We start from the raw sequence: 21,092 nt of genomic DNA, 5'->3' as shown, positions 1-21,092 counted from the left end.
TGTGTGGGAGTTGGGAGGGATATGCCTTGTGTGTAGGTAGATCAGCCCCTCTCCTCATGGTCCAGAGCCACTGATTTTCAACACCCCGCTCCCGCACAAAGCCATCTGCACCAGAGCAAGGTGCAGGAAGGTGTAGAGGCTTCCTGTGCTGGACCCAACAAAAAACAGTTTTGTAAGTATGCAACAAAAGCAGACTTCACTTGATGTCATGGAGTGGGGGGCAGGAAATATCTTCTAGGAAATGCAAGTGCTTCTACTTGCTTGGAGACTTACCCAACTGTTACCTCCTGTGAGGTGCCTGGAAAGCAGAGAATCCCAGAGACCCCCTGGCACTAAACAAAGAGGAGAGTTCCCCAGTTGCCTGGGCCCCAGCAGCCGTTTGCTGCTACTGGGAAGGGGTTGTCCTGTTCCCCTCATCTCCTGCCACTTTATGGCAGCTGAGCTGCTTGTCACAGCCGAGTTTATTGCACTGTCTTTCCTTAACAGACAGCTAACCCAGCTGCCCCCAGGAAGCTAAATTGCCCCTTTTGCAACTCGAACTTGCCCTTGAGTGCCGTGTATGGCCAAAAGAGGGGAAATGGAGTGATGCCACTAAGCTGCTGGGAGAAACTGAGCAAGTGAGCGGAGCAAGGGATGAGCAGGAGAGTGGGATGTCCCCTGCTTGGCAGTTGCAAGCTATTAAATCATCTTAACTGTTGTATAACTTCACTCTAAGTGTTCAGGTTGGATAACAGCCTAAAATAACACATGAGGAGAGTAGTATTTAGAACATTTCCCAACAGTAGAAAAATCTGAATTCTGTGATTAAAAACAGGGTGACTAAATTGGGCCAAAATCAGTTTAAAGAGGAAGATGGAAAATAGGAAAAGACAACGGTGGTAGGGCTTTTCTCTCCCTGTTTCTGGAAGAGAAGGTGCTTGTGAGAAAACATATATAGCAGATGACCACTAGTCCCTGCACCTTCAACCAAAGTGGTCCTTGGCATCATGCAGCTGTGGGCCTCCCTACTTCTGCATGCTGTTTGCTGGAGGGATTGTGCCCTCTGTGCCATGTTCTCTACTCCCGCTTCTGCTTAATGTTTCCTTTAGGCTCAGATGCAGCCTGCTTAGTTGTCAAAAGTTCCTGCTGTAAGTCAATAGACAGTTTAACTGTTAGGAGGAAGGACAAGAGTTAGAGAGAATAAGGTGCGAAACTGCAGAGTTTCACAAATATTTCTTGACTTGATGACACAACCGAATTTTAAACTGGAATACATCCTTTGGGAGCACAAGGAAGACCCTTACATAAATGGGCAAGGGGCTGAAGTAGCTGTTTCTCAGGACATTTTATCTTTGCTATCAGTGAAGCTGCCCTGACAGAAGAGAAACATGAATTTACATGTTACCTGTCTTGAGGAGGCTTTTCAGAATTTTGGGCAGCTTCAGGAAACTGAAAAATGCTTAAGTATGTATCTTTTTTTTTTTTTCTTTTTCTCCGAAGACTTAAAGTGAGATGGCATCAGTTTTCCTGTGCTACTTCTAAAGTTATGTATCTGTTTTGGCTTTCAAAAGCCTGAATTTCTGTTGCCAAGATGCTTCATTTTCTGGCAAAATTACAATGGCAAATGGCTTCCTTTACAAGGTGTAATATTTAGACTAACAGCTTTGCAATTAAGAATGGCAAAGAGAATTATATTCCCTTTTTCATAAGACCAGATTTTTTCGTATGGAATCGTGGGAGTGTTTGGACTTGACTGAAGTGATTTTTTTGATTGATGACTTGTATTTTGAACAGTGCTTTTCATTTTAGTGTGCACCACTTACTTAAAACTTGAACAATGCTTTTGTTTTCCAAGCCATGTTTGATGTATTACTTTAGTAATAGTAGAATAGTAGTAAAGTAGAATTACTTCAGTAATACTCTAGTGTAAGTGCTCTATATCATAAACTTGCAAATGCATTTTGGCTATGGATATTATATAAAATATGTCAGCATGTGCAATGGAAATGGGAAGAAATTAGGAAGTCTGCAGGTAGTATTCAATGTTATCCGATATTAAACTCCCTAGAGAAGTAAGCATCTATAATGATGAATCCTTTGCTGTTGGGAAGAGATGGAATTCTAGAGTATTTGAAGTGGCATTTTGGAGTGTCAGACAAAAATCAATCAAACAAAAAAAAAAAACCCAAACCAACTTAGGAATTCCTTGAAGGGGAAGTGTTGTGAAGAGCTGAGATGCTGGGTGTGAAGGCAGGGACTTTCAGAGCTGGGGAGATAAGTAAGCCTGTGCTTGTAGTGAGTAAGAGGGGGGGAAGTGGAAAATAAGAGGCTTTGGAAAAATATTCAACTGCTCTTGGGGAGGAACAAAACGGGTGGCCTTTTAAATTTCATCTACTGTGCAATATAGCTTGTTAATGTGTGACAGAGCGCCTAACTGAGCAACAGTGGTTTATCACTTGCACAGAAACTTGCCCATTTAGAGTTGGGAGTTGTTTGGTTGTCTTTGCCAGCCTGCACTAATGAAACGCAGTGAGTCCATCTGGCCAAATAACCATCTGAGGGCAGGCGGTGGGAAGATGGGTATTGCCATCCTATAAGGAAATCTCTACTTGAAATCACCACCGAAAGAGGGATAGTTGGAAGTCCTGGTACGTACGGCTTGCTAGTGGTTTGAAATCCAGTGGCAAATGCGTGAACTACAAAGTATGCTTTAGGATGTAGTCTCCTTCGTCCTACCAGCCAGGGAGTCTGGCTACATGCTTTTTTTTTCCAGCCTGCATGGCCATGTTTCACCTTTATGGGAAGCCATATAGATCTCTTCCTTGTGTGGAAAAGCCTGAGCCTTTCAGTTTCCACGTAGCTGAGAGCACTGTTAGGCTTTAGGGCTTTTAGGAAGATTTGCTGACCTGCCTCATGCTCTCTTTATCCAGATCTTATTACTGTTGTTAACTATGGCAATGTGAATAAACTAGCGAGGAAGTGTAAGCAAAAAAAATACATCCACATAACTATCTTGTATTGCAGAAGTGCAGTTCACATTGGTAGATGTGCATAAAAATTGAAGAACCTTTCCAGATGCCATGGAGTGACGAAGACCTTGGAAAGAGAGAGGACACTTGAGTTCTTGCTTGATTGCTCTTTGTACAGACCAACAAGACAGAGCATTCTCATTTCACTTGCTCCTCAAGATGTTAAATTTTATGTCTAGTTGAGTTGTCCCAGATAGTCTTGAGAGTCACTTACAGAGAAAAAGATTTTATGATCTTCGTTGCTTTAAGATTTTCTTCTAATTTATTTTAAAAATCCAGGTTTTGTGTTCCCAGGAAATGTTGCGGTATGGAGGGGAAGTAAATTGATGATACTGGCAGTGTGAGAGAATAAAAGGTGGAGAGAGAGAGGGAGAGAGACGTAGAAATGCAGTGGCATAAATTTTTATTGAGTGCAAAGATTTTTAATCCATATATTAGACCTGAGGTCTTTGAGAAAGGTGTTTAGGTCGGTCAAGATTTGAGAGAACCTTGAAGGTGCTTGTTTATTTTTTTAGTTATTATTTTATCATTCTCCCAAATTAATCTGCAAGTGATTGTTTTTTTCCTATTATTTTTCTCCGGGATTTAAAGACTTTGACAGATGGCACATGTAGAACCTGGAAAACTTCCTGCATTGGCAGAGTGACCATGCCGCTGCCATCTCCCTACTGCAGTACTGTAGGTGCGTAGGCTGCCTGTGCTTCCAGAGTGCTAAGTAAGATACCATTCTCTTTCCTGAGAGTATGCAAGAAGCAAGCTGTACATCAATAAATGTACCTGATGACAGGCTTAATTCACTGATAATTAAATCTACTGATTTTCTAGGTAATTTGACTATGAATAGAAACAAGTAGATCAGAGCAGCAGTAATATTCAGGATGCGTAGCTAGATTTTTTTTTTTTTTTTCCCCATGCTAGATCATAGAACAGCTGAAAGGACCTCTGGAGATATGTGCACCTCCAGAGAGGTTAGCTATGTCCAACTTATGTCCAGTTGAGTTTTGAGAAAATGCTTATGCTCGCATTACAACACCCACACGCACGCACAAATCTCTTGTTCAGACAGAACATCCTGTGTTGCCATGTGTGCCCATTGCTCTTGTCCTGTCACTGGAGACCAATGAAGAGAATCTGGCTCTGTCTTCTTTTGAACTCATATAACATACTCATATAACTCATATAACATACTCATAAATGCTGATAAGATCCTTCCTGAGCCTCTACAGGATGAAGAGCCACAGCAACAACTGCACTCTCAACCTCTCCCCATGTCAGATGCTTCAATCCTTCCACCAACTTTGTGGCCTCTTCGCAGAACTTGCTCCTGTGTGTCTGTGTCTGTCATGTAGTGGGCAACCTGGAGGAGAACAGAGTACTTCAGATGTCGTCTCATCAGGGCTGAGCAGAGCAGAAGGATTTCCTCCCTTGACCTGCTGGCAACACTCTTCCTAATGTAACTCCTGGTGCTCTTGGACTTCTTTGAGGCACGTCTGTGGCTCATGGCCAACTTGTCCTCCTGTTGACCTACGTGTAGTGGTACATGGGGTTATTCCTCAACAGGTACAGGACTTTTCATTTCCCTTAGTTGAAGTTTGTGAAATCCCTAACAGCCTGTTTCTGCATCCTGTCGAGGCCCCTCTGAATGGCAGCACATCCATCTAGTGCCTCAACCACTCCTGCCAGTTTTGTGTTGTCTGCAAACTTGTTGAAGGTTCATTCTGACCCTTCATCTGGGTTACCAGTGAAGGTGTTGAACTGTTGGCTCCACTATTGACACCTGGGGTATGCCACTGGTGGCTGGGTTCAAGCAGGACTTTACGCCACTGATTCCAACCATCTGAGCCCAGCAGTTCAGTCAATTTTCAGACCATTTTACTGTCTACTTATTTAGTCTGTACTTACCAGTTTGCCTACGAGAATGATTTGAGAGATGATGTTGTAAACCTTGCTAAATTCAAGATAAACATTATCTATTACTGTCGTCCACTGAGTCAATCATTTCAGTGCGGAAGGTTATCAGGTTGGTTAAGCACAACTTCCTCCTTTGTAAATTCATGCTGACTACTCCTGATGACGTTCTTTTCCTTCATGTGTTTGGAAGTGGTTTCCAGGATTATTTGCTCTGTCACCTTCTCTGGGATCAGTGTGAGACTTACCAGTCTGTAGTCCTCTGGATCCCCCTCCTTGAAGATAAGAGTGATATTTGCTTTCTTGCAGTGTTTAGGCACCTCTGCCTGGTTCTCCATGACTTTGAAAGGTAATTGAGAGTGGCCTTGCAGTGACATTAGCCAGCTCCCTCAGCACTCATGGGCACATTCCACCAAGGCCCATAGTCTTGTGTAGGTCACTTATGCAAGTATTGCCTAACCTGGTCTTCCTTCACCTTCCTTGATTTAGACTCTTCCTCTGATCTCATCTCATGCCAATGAAATGGCAGCTGCATAACTACATACAGACAGAGTCACAGAGTGATTGAGATTGGAAGGGACCTCTAGAGATCATCTAGTCCAACCCCCTGCTCCAGCAGGGACACCCAGAGCACGGGGCACAGGGTGGCATCTAGGTGGGTTTTGAAGATATCCAGAGAGGGAGACTCCACAGCCTCCCTGGGCAGCCTGTTCCAAGACTCTGTCACCCTCACAGGAAAGAAGTTCTTCCTTCCTGCTGCCTGTCTTGCTTGTTTTGTTAATCTCGCTTTTAATTCCATTCTCCTCCTCTTTCCATATGTTGTTTCCTCACAAGTGAAACTGCAATGACCGACTGAGCCCTTGAGACTGTGGCCCTCCACAGCTCAAATACCTGACTTCTAACTTGTCCTGTTTGTTCGTTAGGTTGTGTGCATTAATATACTGATATTTCAGAGAGGCTTGATTTCTGAGAAGGGCAAGGAAAGCCTTCTCCATAATGCAGTCCTGTAGGCACTTCCTTATTTGTGTGCACACATTTGTAGTTATTCCACTTGTCTCTTTTTTTCATTGGTTAGGATGTCCTTTTGTACATGTCAGCCTGCACTGTTTATTCACCAGCTTTGTCCAACACTTCCTCACTTGATTCCTGGTCATTCTCTTCCTCCCCATCATGTATAATTCAAAACACTTTATACCATATTGGCCAGCCTGTGGGCAAGGATACTTCTGTTCTATCTTGTCAGGTGGATCCCATCTCTTACCTTCCCCCACAGTCCTCAGACAGGGTCTCATAATCATAAAAGCCAAAACTGTGTTTCTGTCAAGAGCTGTGCAAAGAGATTTTAATCCACAGGGTCCATACAGTCTTCCTCAAGCCCTTCCCACTTACTGGCAGAATCAAGGAGAAAATTATCTGGAACTCAGTGCCCTTAACTGTTACTTCCAGAGCCATGTAGTCACACTTCCTACTTTCTAGATCTGAGAGTACTGTTGGCCTCCATGTGGAGGAGCAGGGCTCTTCCACAGCAAGTAAATATTGTCACTGACACTGGGCATCTGTTGGCAGTCTCAGCAAAGTTCCTGAGCATAAGCACCCAGCAAGTAGCAGACCTGGCAGATGGGAGTCTCCCTCTCTTGTCACTTGCTACTTCCTCCTGGTTCTCCTCTGTGGCTCAGAGGGCACAGATGCTCCATTTGATGGTGTTCCCAATTCCTCATTAGCTATGAGGGCGCTGAATCTGTTCTCTAGTTGTGTTTTTAGGTGGAGCTTGTGCTAGAAGCTTCCAGCTTTTATTATCGTGGGAATTTCTACTTTCCAACCTGATAAGACACTGAGTCACCTGCCCCTCTGCTATTTATGGCGATTTGGAGTCTTGGAATCCAGAGTCACAATAGACTCTTTCTTAAATAGGAGACTATCATGCCAAATGTGATTCTCTCTATAGCATTTGAAGTCTGGTTTATTGTGACTATACTTCTAAGAACTCTGTCAGGAAGACCTCTTAAACTAGCAAAGCCTGTGGAGTCTCTTAGTGTTGAATGTGCTCACACTGTCAGGGTTGCTGCTGCCTGGCTGTTGTTCTAGCCGCTGACTATGCTGAGGTTTGTAGCAGGGTTTGTTTTCTATTTAGAAGCCTTCAGAATTTCTTCATCTAAGGCCTTTTAGGAAAAGGGCAGTAACTTGGCACTTCAGTAACTTCTTGTGATTTGTGCTGTTTAACTTGCATATAAAGAGACCTTTCAAGTTAAAACACAGTTAAGATCTCTGAAGAGAATTGACATACTAAAAAATCAAATTTAAAGTCTAGAGGAAAGAAAAAGTTGTTTTAAAATACTAATTTTTATCTGCTGAATGTATGAATTGTCCCCATAAAATTTATTACTCATTGATGTTGTGGTACAATAGGGCCTTAGATCTCAAAGGTGAGCAAAGGCTTTTTGTATTACTAGGGCAGGACTGCTTTGATAAACTGCTTTTAGACAGACAAAAGAGATGCAATCTTAAATCAGCGTTAATGTATGACTGACTGGGAATGATATCATCTAAGGATTATTGCTTTCCTCTGTTTCTGCGGTGTTTACCGATGAATACTCAGGAATGTCGCACTGAAACAAATAGGTCTTGATAAATTAGGCAATCTTGACTCGGGCTATTGTTTGCCATAATTGATGATCTTCCAGTGGTGTAATGGGGCTGTAGTGTAAACTGCAGCACGCCCGAGAGCAGACAAATTGGTCTAGTATTGTTTGGAAAGGTACCTAGTGCATCTTGCAATATGGGAATCAGTGGCCTTTGCTGCAGCATCTATCCTAGTGAAAGATGGGTTCGATCCGGAATAACCTGCAGTTAAATTTACAGCAATTATACGTTTTCCTGTATTAATAAAATTGTTGCAATGCAAGGCTGATTTATTTTCCCTTACTCCTTTTCCTAAAGTTTCTTTAATCTCTCTGAGTTTACAGGATAATCATATGGTTCCCTTTGTTCTTTTTGCATTAACCCAACTTCAGAACTATTCCGATGACTTCTCTGACTTTAACTTTTGATGTACTTAAAAAAAGCCTTTATTCCCCAAAATGAAAGGCTTTTGGCACGCATCGGCTAAGATAAAAGGCATTTCCTTAAATCCATGTTTAATTCTTCCAGAGTACGAAGGGAGAATGAGGTAAATCTTGCCCTGAAAATGAAATCTGCCCTGTTTAAATGATTCCCTTTCTAAAACCTGACTGCAGACTTTTAGGTGTGGAGTGGGAGTTAGTTTAGCTGTAGAGCATTGTTTATGTGTTTAAAGACATGTCTGGTGAAAGGTCCTAGCAACAGTACAAGCTGGGCATTGTGCCGGCAGAGTTAGATGTTTGAGGGTATGTTTTATTTCTCCCGTGAATCCTTTAAGACTTTAGTTTTAACTTAGGTAAATCTTATGGGAGAAGTATCTAAAATAAACAGCTTGATTTATGCATTATAGTGGATTAAACTCATTTGCAAATATGTTGTTGCCAAGAACAGTTTCTTCCCCAAGGCAATTAGCTATATGACCTGACCCCAGAAGGTTGCTATCAGGAAAACAAGAAGCACAATAACTATTTTTTTTCCTGGAAGGGAGCTCCCAGGAACAGGCCTACCTTTCTGGTAGACAAGAAAGCTAATTTATCCCAGGCATTTTTTTTTTTCTAGGACTAGATAAAGTAGTGCTTCCTAGAGCAATGGATGGTTTTACTGGATTATAGGCTGCAACTTCCTCTGCAGCATTTTTGCCAAGAATCCTGTGTCTTTGTCCGTGACTTAACTGCTACCAGACCAAAACTCTTCCTAGTGGAGAGCAATGAGTAGTCTGCTCAACCAAAGGCTTTTGTTTTGAATCAGTTATTGATCATTGTAACACTGAAAAAGAGAGGAGCTTGTATGGGGTAAGAGTAAAAAGCCATCATTAACTTGGCAGGTTTTTTTTTCTCCCCTTTCTCTCTGCTGAGAGGTGAATAGGCGCTCGGTTCATATGGCAGGGGTGTCCCTAGCCAAATGAAAGCAGTTGGGAGAAATCTTGTGACGAGGAAGTATTGTGGGGCAATGCCTTTGTCTTAGTTTTCTTTCCATTGTTACAAAGTGGTAGTTAAAATCACTTGCTTAGCCTACAGGGGCCTTCCTTCAATAGTCTTATGTCATTTTTACTACTTAAGCCATGTGTGCCTCTAAACTGAACACAGAAGTAGAAAAACACTTTTTTCCACAAAAAAAAAAAAGGCCTTTCCATGCAAATCTGCATCTGTTTGAAATACTGCATGAGAAAGAAGCCCTGAGGGAAAAGAGAGGCTGGAAAGGGTAAAAGGAGGAAGAAAGGAGGAAGTGGTAGAGTAACTTAAGCGTTGAAGGCTACTGCTGCGTAGGTGGTTGTCACCTTAGCTAGCTCCCATATTACTACATTTTCTTTCCATAATGGAAAATGCAGCCTTGGTTGATGAGTGCCAGTCCTCAAAGAGTTAGGGCCTGTGTGTTAGTAAAAACTCTCTCTCCTGCCTGGGACAGGCAACAGAACAGCAACCCTTCCACCTGAGACTAGCTGTCTTGGGCCATTCAGCAGCGTATCAAATGAATGTGTTTTCCTGGCTGCAGATGGCAAACTTGCAGATCTGCTACTCTAAGTCAATGCAAATGCTTGTCACCTCATCTTGCTCCTCTTAGCCTTCCCTCTGCAACTGTTTTCAATAATAAGTTGATGAAATGTCTTCAGTACGAGTTCTGACAGTCTCTTTGTCCTCTGCAGGTCGTGTGAAGCAGCAGACGTAATTTGAAGAAAATTTGAAGGAACAAATGGCTTTAGCTGGCTGCCCAGACTCCTTTTTACATCTTCCCTATCGGATAGTAAGTAATGCAACTGCATGTTCATCTCAGATGGTAGCGTCGTGTTGCTATGTGCCAGCGACTGATTGTGAATTTCAGATTTTCATCAAAGTCCAGCTACTCTCTGGGTTTTACCAACTTTTGGTAACAGAACCTATAATCCTGTAATCAAGACTTACTACTGGAAAAAAAGAAAAAAGAAAGAAAAAGAAAGAAAGAAAGAAAAAAAGAATTGATAGGATATATTGCCTAAGATTTAATACCTTTTCCTAGATAAGGCAGTTCATAATTGGAATAAAGCGCTTCATTCCCCAGGGAAAATGGTAAGCTGCAGTACCAGTGAAATGCCTTGCACCAGAAAGTACTGTGTTTGCTGAATATTACACTTGTAGGAAGAAAGGCAGATTATATGTTTGTTTAGTCGTTATCTTGTATCTAAGCAGCCAATATGGCACACTGTAAAGAATATATATTGGAAAAAAAGAAGCGGGGGGGAAAAAAAAGCTCAATTCAGTTCAATGATTCTAGACAAAAAACACACATAGTTTTTCTTTTTCCAGGCAATTGTGGTTGGCATACTGCATGCATTTTTTTTTTTTTTAATGGAATTGCAAGTCTGCTATTTCAGGCTTGACCTGCTTTTTGCCCTCTCCTTCCTTTTCTTGCCCGCTCCGTTGTTTTCATGCAGTGCCTACCACCATAAGGATTCAGTTATGATTTTGGGCCCAGCAGATGCACAAATGATTAAATAGAGAACCATATGACATTTAAACCTTTTTTTTTCCCTTTGTCTCAAGAGAAACATTGCCGGCGGTGATTACTACAGTCAAGCTACTCACTTAAAAAGAGGAAAAATCCTCAATAGGATACTTTTATTTCATAATACATGAACTTTAAACTTTTTTTTTTCCCCACCAACAGGAAACCTCACGTTAGTTAAGACTAACTTTACTATGTGCTGTTGTCAGTTGAATTCACTCTAATGTTTTTCCTGATAATAGAAAGAAATGAAGCAGTTCTATTCTAATTGTTTTTCCAGTTGCAAAGATTGAATGGACTTTGAGAAATTGGGTGTTGTAAAAATCTATATTATTGTACCTAGGTCTGTGCTTTTGAAAGGATATGTGAACTGATGTGTCTGAATTTCATAATTTTGGTTGCGCTGTGAATTGCACCAGTTCATTTGGAGTATCATCTGAGTCATGCCAGGAAGCTGAAGGAATGGAGATCTATAGTAGAGAAATCTTAAATTGTAGACAGTCATTCTGAACCGCAAGTTCTTTACCAAATATGAAACTTTCTCATGAAAATAGTATCTCTACTGCCCCAGTTCAGCCGCTATGAGGTACATCAAAGATTTGTCAGGCTGCTTTCCAGCCATGCACTTAGGCTTTTCTTGCTAACTAGGAGAGTTAGAAACAAAAGTGAAATTGGAGATTCGAATGTGGTCATGAGAATTTTGAAACCAAAGTACTAAGAAGGCACTCTTCAGTCCCCCAAAATTTGTTTACGTTTTCTCCAAGTCCAAGAGCATTCATAGCTTCGGAGACAGGAATCTCTCCATCACAGTTTGCTCTTGCCCATGTCTGTATCTCAGCTGGTTGGATCCTGCACGCTTGTCAAAGCAACGTGCATGGCTTAAAATGCTGGGAAGGTGAGTTCCCACTGATATTTGTGGTCATAGCTTACTGCATGTTAACTATCCTAAGTGCTTGTAACAGGTTTAAAGACTAGCTTTCGAAGCCCATTCACAACCACTTTGCTTTCTGTCACAAGTTAAGTTTGCATTACAAAAACTGAACATCTGTTTTTCCACCCCTACTAAATCTGACTTAGAAGCTTTCATCAGCTTGTCTTTCAAATTTGGCTGCAGCGCCAGCATTGTGTTGGTAAAGGGCTAAAAGAAGGTTAAACTAAATATGCTCTAGATTAGAGTGTGAACAAGTATTCTTATTCTCTTTTTTTCAGTACATTTTCTGACTTGACGTGAATGGAAGTCTGTACAGAACATTCTTCCAGAGTTGAGATTTTAATGCTGCGGCTTTGATGTTTGGTTTAAATCGACACATTTCAATTTGAGATTACATTCAAAATACTGACAGCAAGAGAAGTGAGGCCCTGCAAAAATGTAGCTGTGCTACAGAGCATCCTTTCAGATGGCCTCAGATAAGCCTCCTCTGCCCTTCTTTTTACCATTTTTGGGGAGAGGGGAAAGGCTAAAAGCCTCTGACAAACTTGCATGATGGGCTTTTTATGTGCAATGTATTTTTTTAATCTATCTCAGGCGTTTGCACGTAGACCAGTCACACTGAGTGCATTCTCCTGGAAACAATCTCTTGCTTTGTGGAAAAAATCAATACTACCTTTTAGTGGCTTTCAGGAGCCCTTTCCAAATTCTCAAACTCTTCAATAAAAATCCGGCAGTGAGAATTGGCAGTGTTTGTCTTCTGTTCCTGGAAATTCAGAACATAGTCCCAGAATTTCTCAGAAAAAAATGGGATGATTTACTGTGTTTCCGTTCTTTTGCAATCTGTAGTCACAACAGTATTTATGTGCAGCGACTTGAACTCTTAGGAAAGATTTAATTCTTTAACCCTTTGATGTATAAATTGTGCAAGTCTCAGTGACATCATAAATAACAGAATGGTTTTCTTAGTTTCTGAACATGAAAATCAGTTTGTGCAAGGATGATCCTTTCTGTTCATCTTCTCTTTCCCTTTCACCCCACTCCGTTTACTTTCCCATAGCCAAGTGGTGGGAATGACTGTTATATTAATTAAGCTCCACAGAGTTTGTTTTCACAGAGCACTTTTCTTATCAGCAAGAAGATTTGTTTGGGTCATGCTCAGCATCTAACATTTGCATGAAAGTGATGCTCACAAAATGGGGGAATTGTTTTCTCCTATATGTGCAGAACTGTATGTTCCAGGATTGCACATAGTCCTGTTGACCAAGTAAGAGAGTAGAGTTTTGCATATCAGACTTGAGAAGCTTTGTGCTCTTCAAGGGTAGAGAAATAAAGGCTTAGTAGGATTTATCCATTAGACACTAACTAGTGTGATATACTCCTCCCTTTTATTGTGAATGAGGAGAAAATTTAGTATCGTTAATATGATAGAAATTGTCACATGTCTTTGTCTTATGTTGGAAGAATGACAAGTTCTCCAGAGTATAGCATTTGGATTCTTGTTTTCCATAAAATTGTACAATATATAATCCTGGTCCATGGCATACTGTAGTTATATGTAGTGTCCCTTTGTGAGCATGTGGTTTTTGTGGGTGTGTTCTTTTGTCGTTGTTTTACTTTTGAGTAAAAGTAATGGATTTAGTATTTTTTTGTCTTTTGGAAGACTTTTTGATTTAGCAGAAAGATGTTCATATCTCTGATTTAAAGTTCGCTCTGTCATGGTGGTAGCTGGTAACCTCATTCTTATGAAATCCAGATGCTGCCTGTATGACTTGGTCCTATCATTGCCGCAAAAAATTCTTTGGAGATAGAACAATCTGATACTCGGTGTCAACATAGATGCACGTGCTGCTATATGAATAAATGTCTGAGTGCCAAAAGCTTCTTAGTGCTTCATAGCAAAACATCAAAGAAAACCCCAAGCCATAATTGCAGAATTTGTGTCCAAGTGGCGTGAAAACCTATGTGTGGGAGCGCTAATGAGACCTAGCCTGTGTGACACAACCTGAAAACTGAGCAGTTGTCAGCTATGGTCAACTATTCCTTATTGTCTTTAAAATTCAAAATAAACAGTGGCTGAGGTTATCCTCTTTAGGCTGAATTATGCGACATTGTTGCTTGTGTAGACTTCCTCCAGGAGCTGGGGTTTTTCTGCCTATCAGGGCTGTGTAGAACAACCCTAGGGCTCAAAGAGGCTTGCAAAGCCCTAGAGCAGAGCAGAAGAGGCTCGACTGAATTGCATCATTCCTCTACACATTGTATGAGGAGATGAAGCTGAAATGTTGCTACTGCCAAAGCAGAAAGTCATCAGATTTCTGAAATATGGTGTCAGTCAACAGCTATTTTGTTGATAATGCTCTTGTTTTAGCAGTTTGCATGTTTTAAGTGGTGTATGGGGTTGATGGACTGCAGCAGACATGAAGTAAAAGGCAGTGAGAACATTAGTAAATGTTTTTACAAGACATCTTGCCTCCAATATGAAGTTATGAAATCTGTCTCTCTGAGTGTAGCTTGCAAATGAATTTTACAGGTAGAATTGAGGCCACTCTGCAGATTTTGAAGAGCAACTGGAGGTGTATTTCTAGCTTGTATCTATTAAGAGAAGTACCCCGAAAGTTGGTGCTTGCGCTCATGTTAAAATAAAAATAAATACTCACAGTTTAAAGATGGTATTGGAAGTGTACATGGCTCCACTTTCACATGTGAACAGAGTGTTGTAAGGAAGCAAAAGGATGTACCTAAAGGATTATTATATAATGCAAAAATATTTGCTTCCCATAAAATTGTTTTATAGATGTAACTTTTTAGGTGGAAGTAGAGTTGGCAAAATATAAAGAGCATTTCTTGAATGTGAATAAGCAATTTTAATGTCTAGAACCACATTTTTCTCCACATATGATCTTTCAAAAGGGAAAATATTCTGAGCATTCTAGTGATGAGGCATCTTGGATACTCCTTTCCTCTGGATTTTGAACAGCAGCAAGCCAAAAATCTAGGTATTGCAAATCAAGTGAAGAAATTATGAGTAATGAAGCTGAACTTGGTGTTTTCTTGATGGTTTCGCACTCTTGCTTGACCGGCAGACTGACTCAGTCTTTCTTATCTCCTTGAATCCTTTTACAAGAGCATTCTCTAGGTTCATCCCTACATTTAGCTGCAGTTTGCATACACGTTCAGATTTGCCAAGTTTACCGCTTTTCGGAGGAGGTTCTTGGTCTTGATCTGCTTTGTCATTCTCCTGAAAAATCTGAGCAGTCGGTGCTGCTTGTGGAGCCAGGCACTTGGGGAAGTCAGGCAGGTACCATATGCGTTCACAGCTGAGGGCGGAGTTGAAAACTGTGCTTGTGTTGTGCCATTTGGGGAATTTTCATTCAAATGTATTCATTTTGCATGTTCAAGCAAGTGTTTTTATTATGTCTCTTAACTGCAGTTGAAAATTGATGACAGAATTTATAGGGAAAACTTCATGGCTTTTATTCATGTTCTTTGCAAGAATACTTTGCAAGGAAACAAAAAGCAGTGAGTCTCTCCAGGCTCTGGCTTATGAAGATGCTACTTATGGATTCTAGGAACATCTACACTGATAAAAACCAGACCCATTTCTGGTCTTTTTTTTCCCCAAAACTTCACAGGAGACCATTGTGAATAACGATAACAAGCACTTCAGCAGGCTATAGCACCAAGTTAAGCCCTGTATATTTATTTATTCAGAATGGGATGTTTTCCAAAAGAATAAATACATAACCAGCTATTTACCAACTAGTTATTTTGGAGAACTACCAGGAGGAATGTCCTTGCGTTGGTAACAGCGCTTCCTTAATGTAAGAGGGAAGCTGATGTCCTCAGCCTAGGACAGCTTCACACTTCCAAGTCTGTGGTGAGGCTGAAATATTACCGAATGGAACTGTTATTTAAATTTGGCTATGTTTTAGTCAACTGGAATTACTTTAGCGCTAGGTGTGTGCAGGGGGGAAAGGGGTTGTTTTGTTTTTAAAGAACCTCCCTTCTGCAGCCCATTCTGTATTCTACATATGGGGAAATAATGATGCTGGGGATGATTGTTTTTTATTTATTTATTTATTTTTGTGATTTTTATGTTTTTATGAGGAAGATCAGATTCCTTTGTATTTGGAGCTGTTGCTTTTCAGGAAAATGCCTGTGGCTGAGATAATTCTTAATGTTGCTGTCCATGCCAGTTGGCTTGGAAAGGCCTATTTTGTCCTCAGTGAAAAACAGAGATAAAATGTTGTTTTTATATTCTTTAAGTATTTCTAAGAAATATATCTTGATACAAATCCTGCTAAAAGTTACACCCAATAGACTTTCCTGCCTTACTTCATTTTAGGGCAGACTGATCAAAGGAAGGGTAGAATTTCATAGGCACTCAAGCCATAACTTTCCTTAACCTTTTTTTTTTTTTTTTTTTTTATTATCATTATTTTAACCAATTTTAAGCTGGTTTAAGTGTCACCAAATCTAAAAGAAGAAATTTTCTATTTCTCAAGTGAAGTGTAGGTGAAATTTCCAAAACTTCCTTTAATGCAATGCTTGTGACAGGGCCCGAGTCCTGCTCTTGACTGCTACGGCTGAGTCCTGCTCTTGAACTGCTGAGTCAAACAAGAAAAGATGATCTCAACTTTCTGAGCACAGCGAACTCAGCTTTGGACATGTGTCACTTCCTTTGCAACACCAGGGATGACTCCATCAATTCTAGACAGCATTAGCTACGACTGGAAAGGATCTTCACCTGCTTGCTTTTCATCCTTTAGGTTTTTTTTTTTCTTTTTCAATATCTAATATATTAAAGTCTCTATACCTCTCTACTTTTTAAATTATCTCTATGTTCCTATGAATGTTTGCTACTTTTCATATTTGTATTTAATTTCTACCATTGCTGCTATGTGCCATTCTCAAGAGATGTGGAAATCAAGGTGTGGTATGGAAATCAAGGTGTAGAACCAGGACATTCCCCCTTTTTTGGAGAATTTACTTTCTTTTTTCAGGATAGGTTTTTATTGAATTGATCAGATTTCAGCAGTAGTTTACATAGAGCCAGAATATTCACATAAAGTGTCCTTCTTGATGCATAGTATTGATGCTTTAGTCTGAGGCATGATGATGATAGGTTTTTTTCTTTCCGGTTTTGACAGACAGCAAGCAAGCAATGGGAGAACACAAATGTACAGCAAAGCGCTTGAGCCCAGCTGCTCTTTTAAGATACCTTTGGCTCTTGCACTGGTAAAACCAGAGTGCATGTCCTAGTCTGCAGTGAAAAGACAAGCCCTCAGGAACAGCCAGTGGTCCTGGAGAGTGCTTGTCCTCCTCAAGCCGAATGTTAAACAATGACTTAAGACTTACTACACACTGGCCTGTAGCTCTTGAAGTCTTACACACTGGCTCCATTTTTTTTTGACATAATTTTGGCAAGTAAGGGGAACCTGGCAATCCTTCATGCTGGAGGCCTCAGCTCTAATAAAGCGCTTTAGTTATTAGCACAAGTAAATAGTTGTCCATTTGTGCTTCATTAATGCATATTAGTCATACGGTAAATACTGTCATGCTGGCAAGTTCCCCAGAATACTGAATACTTCTGCATAGTTCAGGAGGGGGTTTCTGACAAAGTGGTGTTGGCACCTTTCTGGAAAAAGTTCTTGAAGCTGTTAGTGTAGGAGAGTGACAGACCATTATTTCAACTCACGTGGATTTTTGTTAAACTGATTCTTCAGTGGAGGCAAAGGAGGATTCCTGATGAATCTACATTGGTGTAGTCAATCCTTAACATTTTAGTTAACTTTCTACAGTCCTCTGCTGTATCTGAAAGGTCATTCTGGGCTATGGGTGGGGAGTGCAAATGATATGCCTACTTTTCTAATGAAAATAACTTGATATTCTAAACTATTGCCATGGGATTGTCCAATATCGTAGAATTTCAGCTATGTTTCAGTGTTTACAACTGTGTGATGAAAGCGAAAGACAGCACTGTGATCCACAATCTGTGTAAATTTATGAATTTCTTGAGTGATGAGGCCCATAACAATACAAGTCGTGTAAAACTGTGAGCTGAAATACCAGGTTAGTTAAGCATGACTTGTCCTTTGCAATAAATAGCATGGATTTACCAGTTGATTTCCTGTCTTTCATGTCCCTGCATATGGCTTCCAGAAGGATTTGTTCTGCATTTGGGCATTTGAGCCTAGCTAAGAGCTCTCTGTCCGTGCACGCTAGACTTCTGCAATACCTGTGAAACTTCCTGTGTGTCCAAATGGACCATTCTTGTGCTTGGAGCAGGCTCTACTTCATGCCCTGCTTGCTCTCCTCGGCCCCTTTGTCCTTCAGGCAGACCTCTGAACAAGCCAAAAATCTGCTTTCCTGCAGTTCAGGACTGTAATTCTGCTAGTAGCCTCATTAGCTCTCCTCTCTTCGTCTCAGGAGGACATCAGGCCACTGTCAACTTCTGCCTCCTCGTAGAATTTCTCTTCTATGTGAGTCAATTTTGGTGGCTCAGGCACCAAAAGCAATAAAGCAGAACATCTCCCAAGTTAGTTCACTGCTCATATGTGTTGTGAAGTTGTCTTCAGCCCTCTTCTTTATAACACAACACAATTTGTTGCAGCTGGAATTGCATGGTTGCTTGTGACTGGGTCAGATAAGTGTTACAGCTGATTGGTCTCCAGTTCTTCCCATCCCACAAATGGGCTTACTTGTTCTTAGGCAAGACAGGTGGTCCAAGCCTTTGGCTTCTCCAGACTGATGCATGTCTTAAACCTCCTTTGGAAAAAAGTATTTTGCTGGGACAGAAGGTCTCACGAGTGTGTAAGAGTCAAAGGAGAACCCAGGGTTGTTAGACTGAGGCCACGTAGTTCCAGGCCCATCTTCATCTTCTGGTGACTTCCCAGCTGAGTTCTTGGTACTCTGTCCCTTGTTGTGGCACCTTCCTGCCATGCCGGTGCTTCCTCTCTGTCCCAACATTGGTATCCAAGTGGGCTCTCTCCTCTGCTGCCTTCCTGAGGATGTGCTGCCAGCCACATCTCCCCACACTAGCTGTGTGCTTTGCCAGCTTCTGTCCTCAGGCTTGACTTGGGTGAGAAGCTGCCCTGGCTCTGTGACCCTGTGCTGGGGTCAGGATTGGGTGTGATGAGGCAGTCCTGGCAAGGCCCTCTCTTCCCCTCTCTAGTGGGATCCAGTTCAGAAGAGAGTCTAAATTGTCAGGCCCAGGGGAAAAAAAAAAGTGTTATTAGTTTAAAAACTGCAAAGAGATTATGAGATAGAAAAAAGGGGTTGATACCTCACTGGCTTTTGTATGTGCGTTCTCCATGCTATTTAGATTAGTTCAGTCTAGGGTCTGGAATTGCCTTCTGAAACTGGACTGCAAATTGCTGACCTGATGCCTGAGCTTCAGTGAAAAGCTCTGTTTTCAGTATCTTGAACTAACTGCAATGCTCTGAATATGTGAATTACTGAATTTAGCTGGTGTATATAAAGAGAGATCTAGCCTAAGGAACAGAGTTCTATGTGTGGGTTTGGTAAATTCTGTAAAGAAAATTATATAAGGAGATTTTTGCTGCATTATCTTGTCAGATATCCTGAATGTAAAGCGAGTGACTTTGTACATCAGAAGTATGCCTTTTCTTGAATTATTCTTTAGAATACCTCCCTCTAATCTGATGGCAAATCATATATCCATAGTAAATTAGATTTTTGAGTACCATTCCACTCCCTATACCCCTACTACATTTTTTTTTCTATGCTCTCTCTCCTGATTTTAAAAAAGAATATGCTAAAATAAATGACAAAGGATATGGGAGGAATGTAGTAGTAAATATGATTTATAAACTATTATTTCACTTCCCCCCGTCCGTTTCTTGTTCTGACTTGTTTCTGAAATTTAACAGTTAGTTACTTCTATATCGAATCTTGATCTGCAGTTTTAGCTAGAATAAATAGCTCACTGTGTTGGACTGTGGCAGAAGGTAGGTCTGGGATCATTCATGTGTAAAACAAGATTCTTTAGTGCATATGTGGAGTGTTTTATGTGTAGTTTGTACTAGTTAGATCATTTTAGCTTGCCCCTTAAATGTAGCAGATACCCATATATTAGAGCAATTTGTAGTATGAGTATCTACCCACATACGCATCTTCAATTTTATGTAATTTTTTAAAAAATTACCGTGTTGGAATTTCTCTATTTAATATTAATATTAACATTTGGGACAGTCATTTTATACCTTTTGTTTTTAGGTATACTTGCAAAATCTGATTCCTGCTTTCTAATTTGAATGTGAATTAAGGCTTGGAAGTGCCTATTTGTCCCCTGTTGCAAGTCAGGAAGTTTAGAGTAGTGTGATGTAAGTTTGATATCATCTTCCTGCACACCTGCCAATAAAACTTCTTCATGAAAGAAGATCATTCTCTCACATAACTGATATATTAACTAAATGTAGTAAGTATGTGCTAAAAAGGCATCTTGCCTTTTTCCATCGCAAGGCATCTTACAATGTTTTTCCTGGAGCCCTTTATACCCTCAAAATTGTGATAAACTGCTGGCTGTGGAATGTGACTTGGTTGGATGATTAAGTAGCAAGATACAGCTGTTCTGTTGGATGAGAATAGGTTGGAAAAATAGTTCACTGAGCACTTTTATCTTTGGATCATGACTTGTCCAACAGCTTAGAATAAAACAGAACTCAGAAGATTAGAAAATTTTCACTCCTGTTCCATAAGCATCTTCCAGAGCAGGAGTACACTGATGTGGTAAGGTGCCTTTTGGGAATGGATTACACACAAGGTGTCAGTGTTGCTGGACTATGCTAACGAACTCCCAGGTAATTCGCAACAATTAAGTTTCTTGCTTTAAGTAGATGATATAGTCTTCAGTACAATTATATCCAGTAGGTGGCTTGGTACTTTGACTCAAAGGTTTCTTCTGAAGCCTAATTCAAAGTTTTATCTCTTTCTTTCTCATTCTACTGTTTCTTTATTTGATCTCTGCTTTGACTTTAATCTCTGCAGGAATCTTTTTCACTACTTCTATTCCATCAGCCTATGCTTTCAGGTCAGAAAAAAAGTAGCTCAAACCCAACAGGAAGCGATGCAGTAAATACTGGTGGTGCTGTGAGGCTACCTACCACCATGAACTCTGGAGTTAATCATTCCCTGAGCTCAAACGTGGTGGCTGCTTACACACAGAGTAAGGCATTCCTGCATTTCCCTCGTGTTCTTTGGCTTACGGGGCAAAGTGGGGAGAGAAAGATCTTGCAAAGCCCCTTGAATCCTAATTTGACAGCTTCCTTGGAGTCAACAGCCAAAGCCCATTTGGTGAAAAGAGGTCTTGTGATTAGTAGCTGTAGCATTTTTGCTTTACTAAGACCAGTGCAATGAAATGCTGCAGTATGTGCACACATGCTATGGGTTTTATTGTTGTTTTGCTTTGTTTGGGGTTCTTAAGCTGGAAACAGTTTTCTTCTGACTGACCAGGTTTTGCACAGCTGTTGAAATCTATCATCGTTTGGAGACCCCGTGCATGCAGGTCTTGTTTGGGTTGGTTTGTTTGCTTTGTTTCATGTACTACCGTTGTAATTTTTGGCACACGATACTGTCCTCCAGTAACACGCTGGCAATTATGAAAGCTCTTTGATCTGGTGACATCTTACCAT

General features: G+C 40.7%; 1 protein-coding gene across 2 annotated transcripts in view; it reads left to right on the top strand.

Moving 5' to 3' along the window:
* Window positions 1-21,092, top strand: part of GRB10 (growth factor receptor bound protein 10) — a 152,335-nt gene that overhangs the window by 41,222 nt on the left and 90,021 nt on the right. For both annotated transcript variants that reach the window (XM_026046329.1, XM_026046328.1), the window contains exon 2: window positions 9,676-9,773. In XM_026046329.1, coding sequence (XP_025902114.1) covers window positions 9,723-9,773 — 51 coding nt within the window. In that variant the 5' untranslated portion in view covers window positions 9,676-9,722. The remainder of the gene's footprint in view (window positions 1-9,675; window positions 9,774-21,092) is intronic.

The sequence above is a fragment of the Nothoprocta perdicaria genome, unplaced genomic scaffold (assembly GCF_003342845.1).
Source record: "Nothoprocta perdicaria isolate Ctin4 unplaced genomic scaffold, notPer1 scaffold_433, whole genome shotgun sequence".
In the NCBI taxonomy this organism is placed as follows: Eukaryota; Metazoa; Chordata; class Aves; order Tinamiformes; family Tinamidae; genus Nothoprocta; species Nothoprocta perdicaria.
The sequence above is the reverse complement of the archived record's forward strand: the minus strand, read 5'-3'. Positions and strand labels throughout refer to the sequence as shown.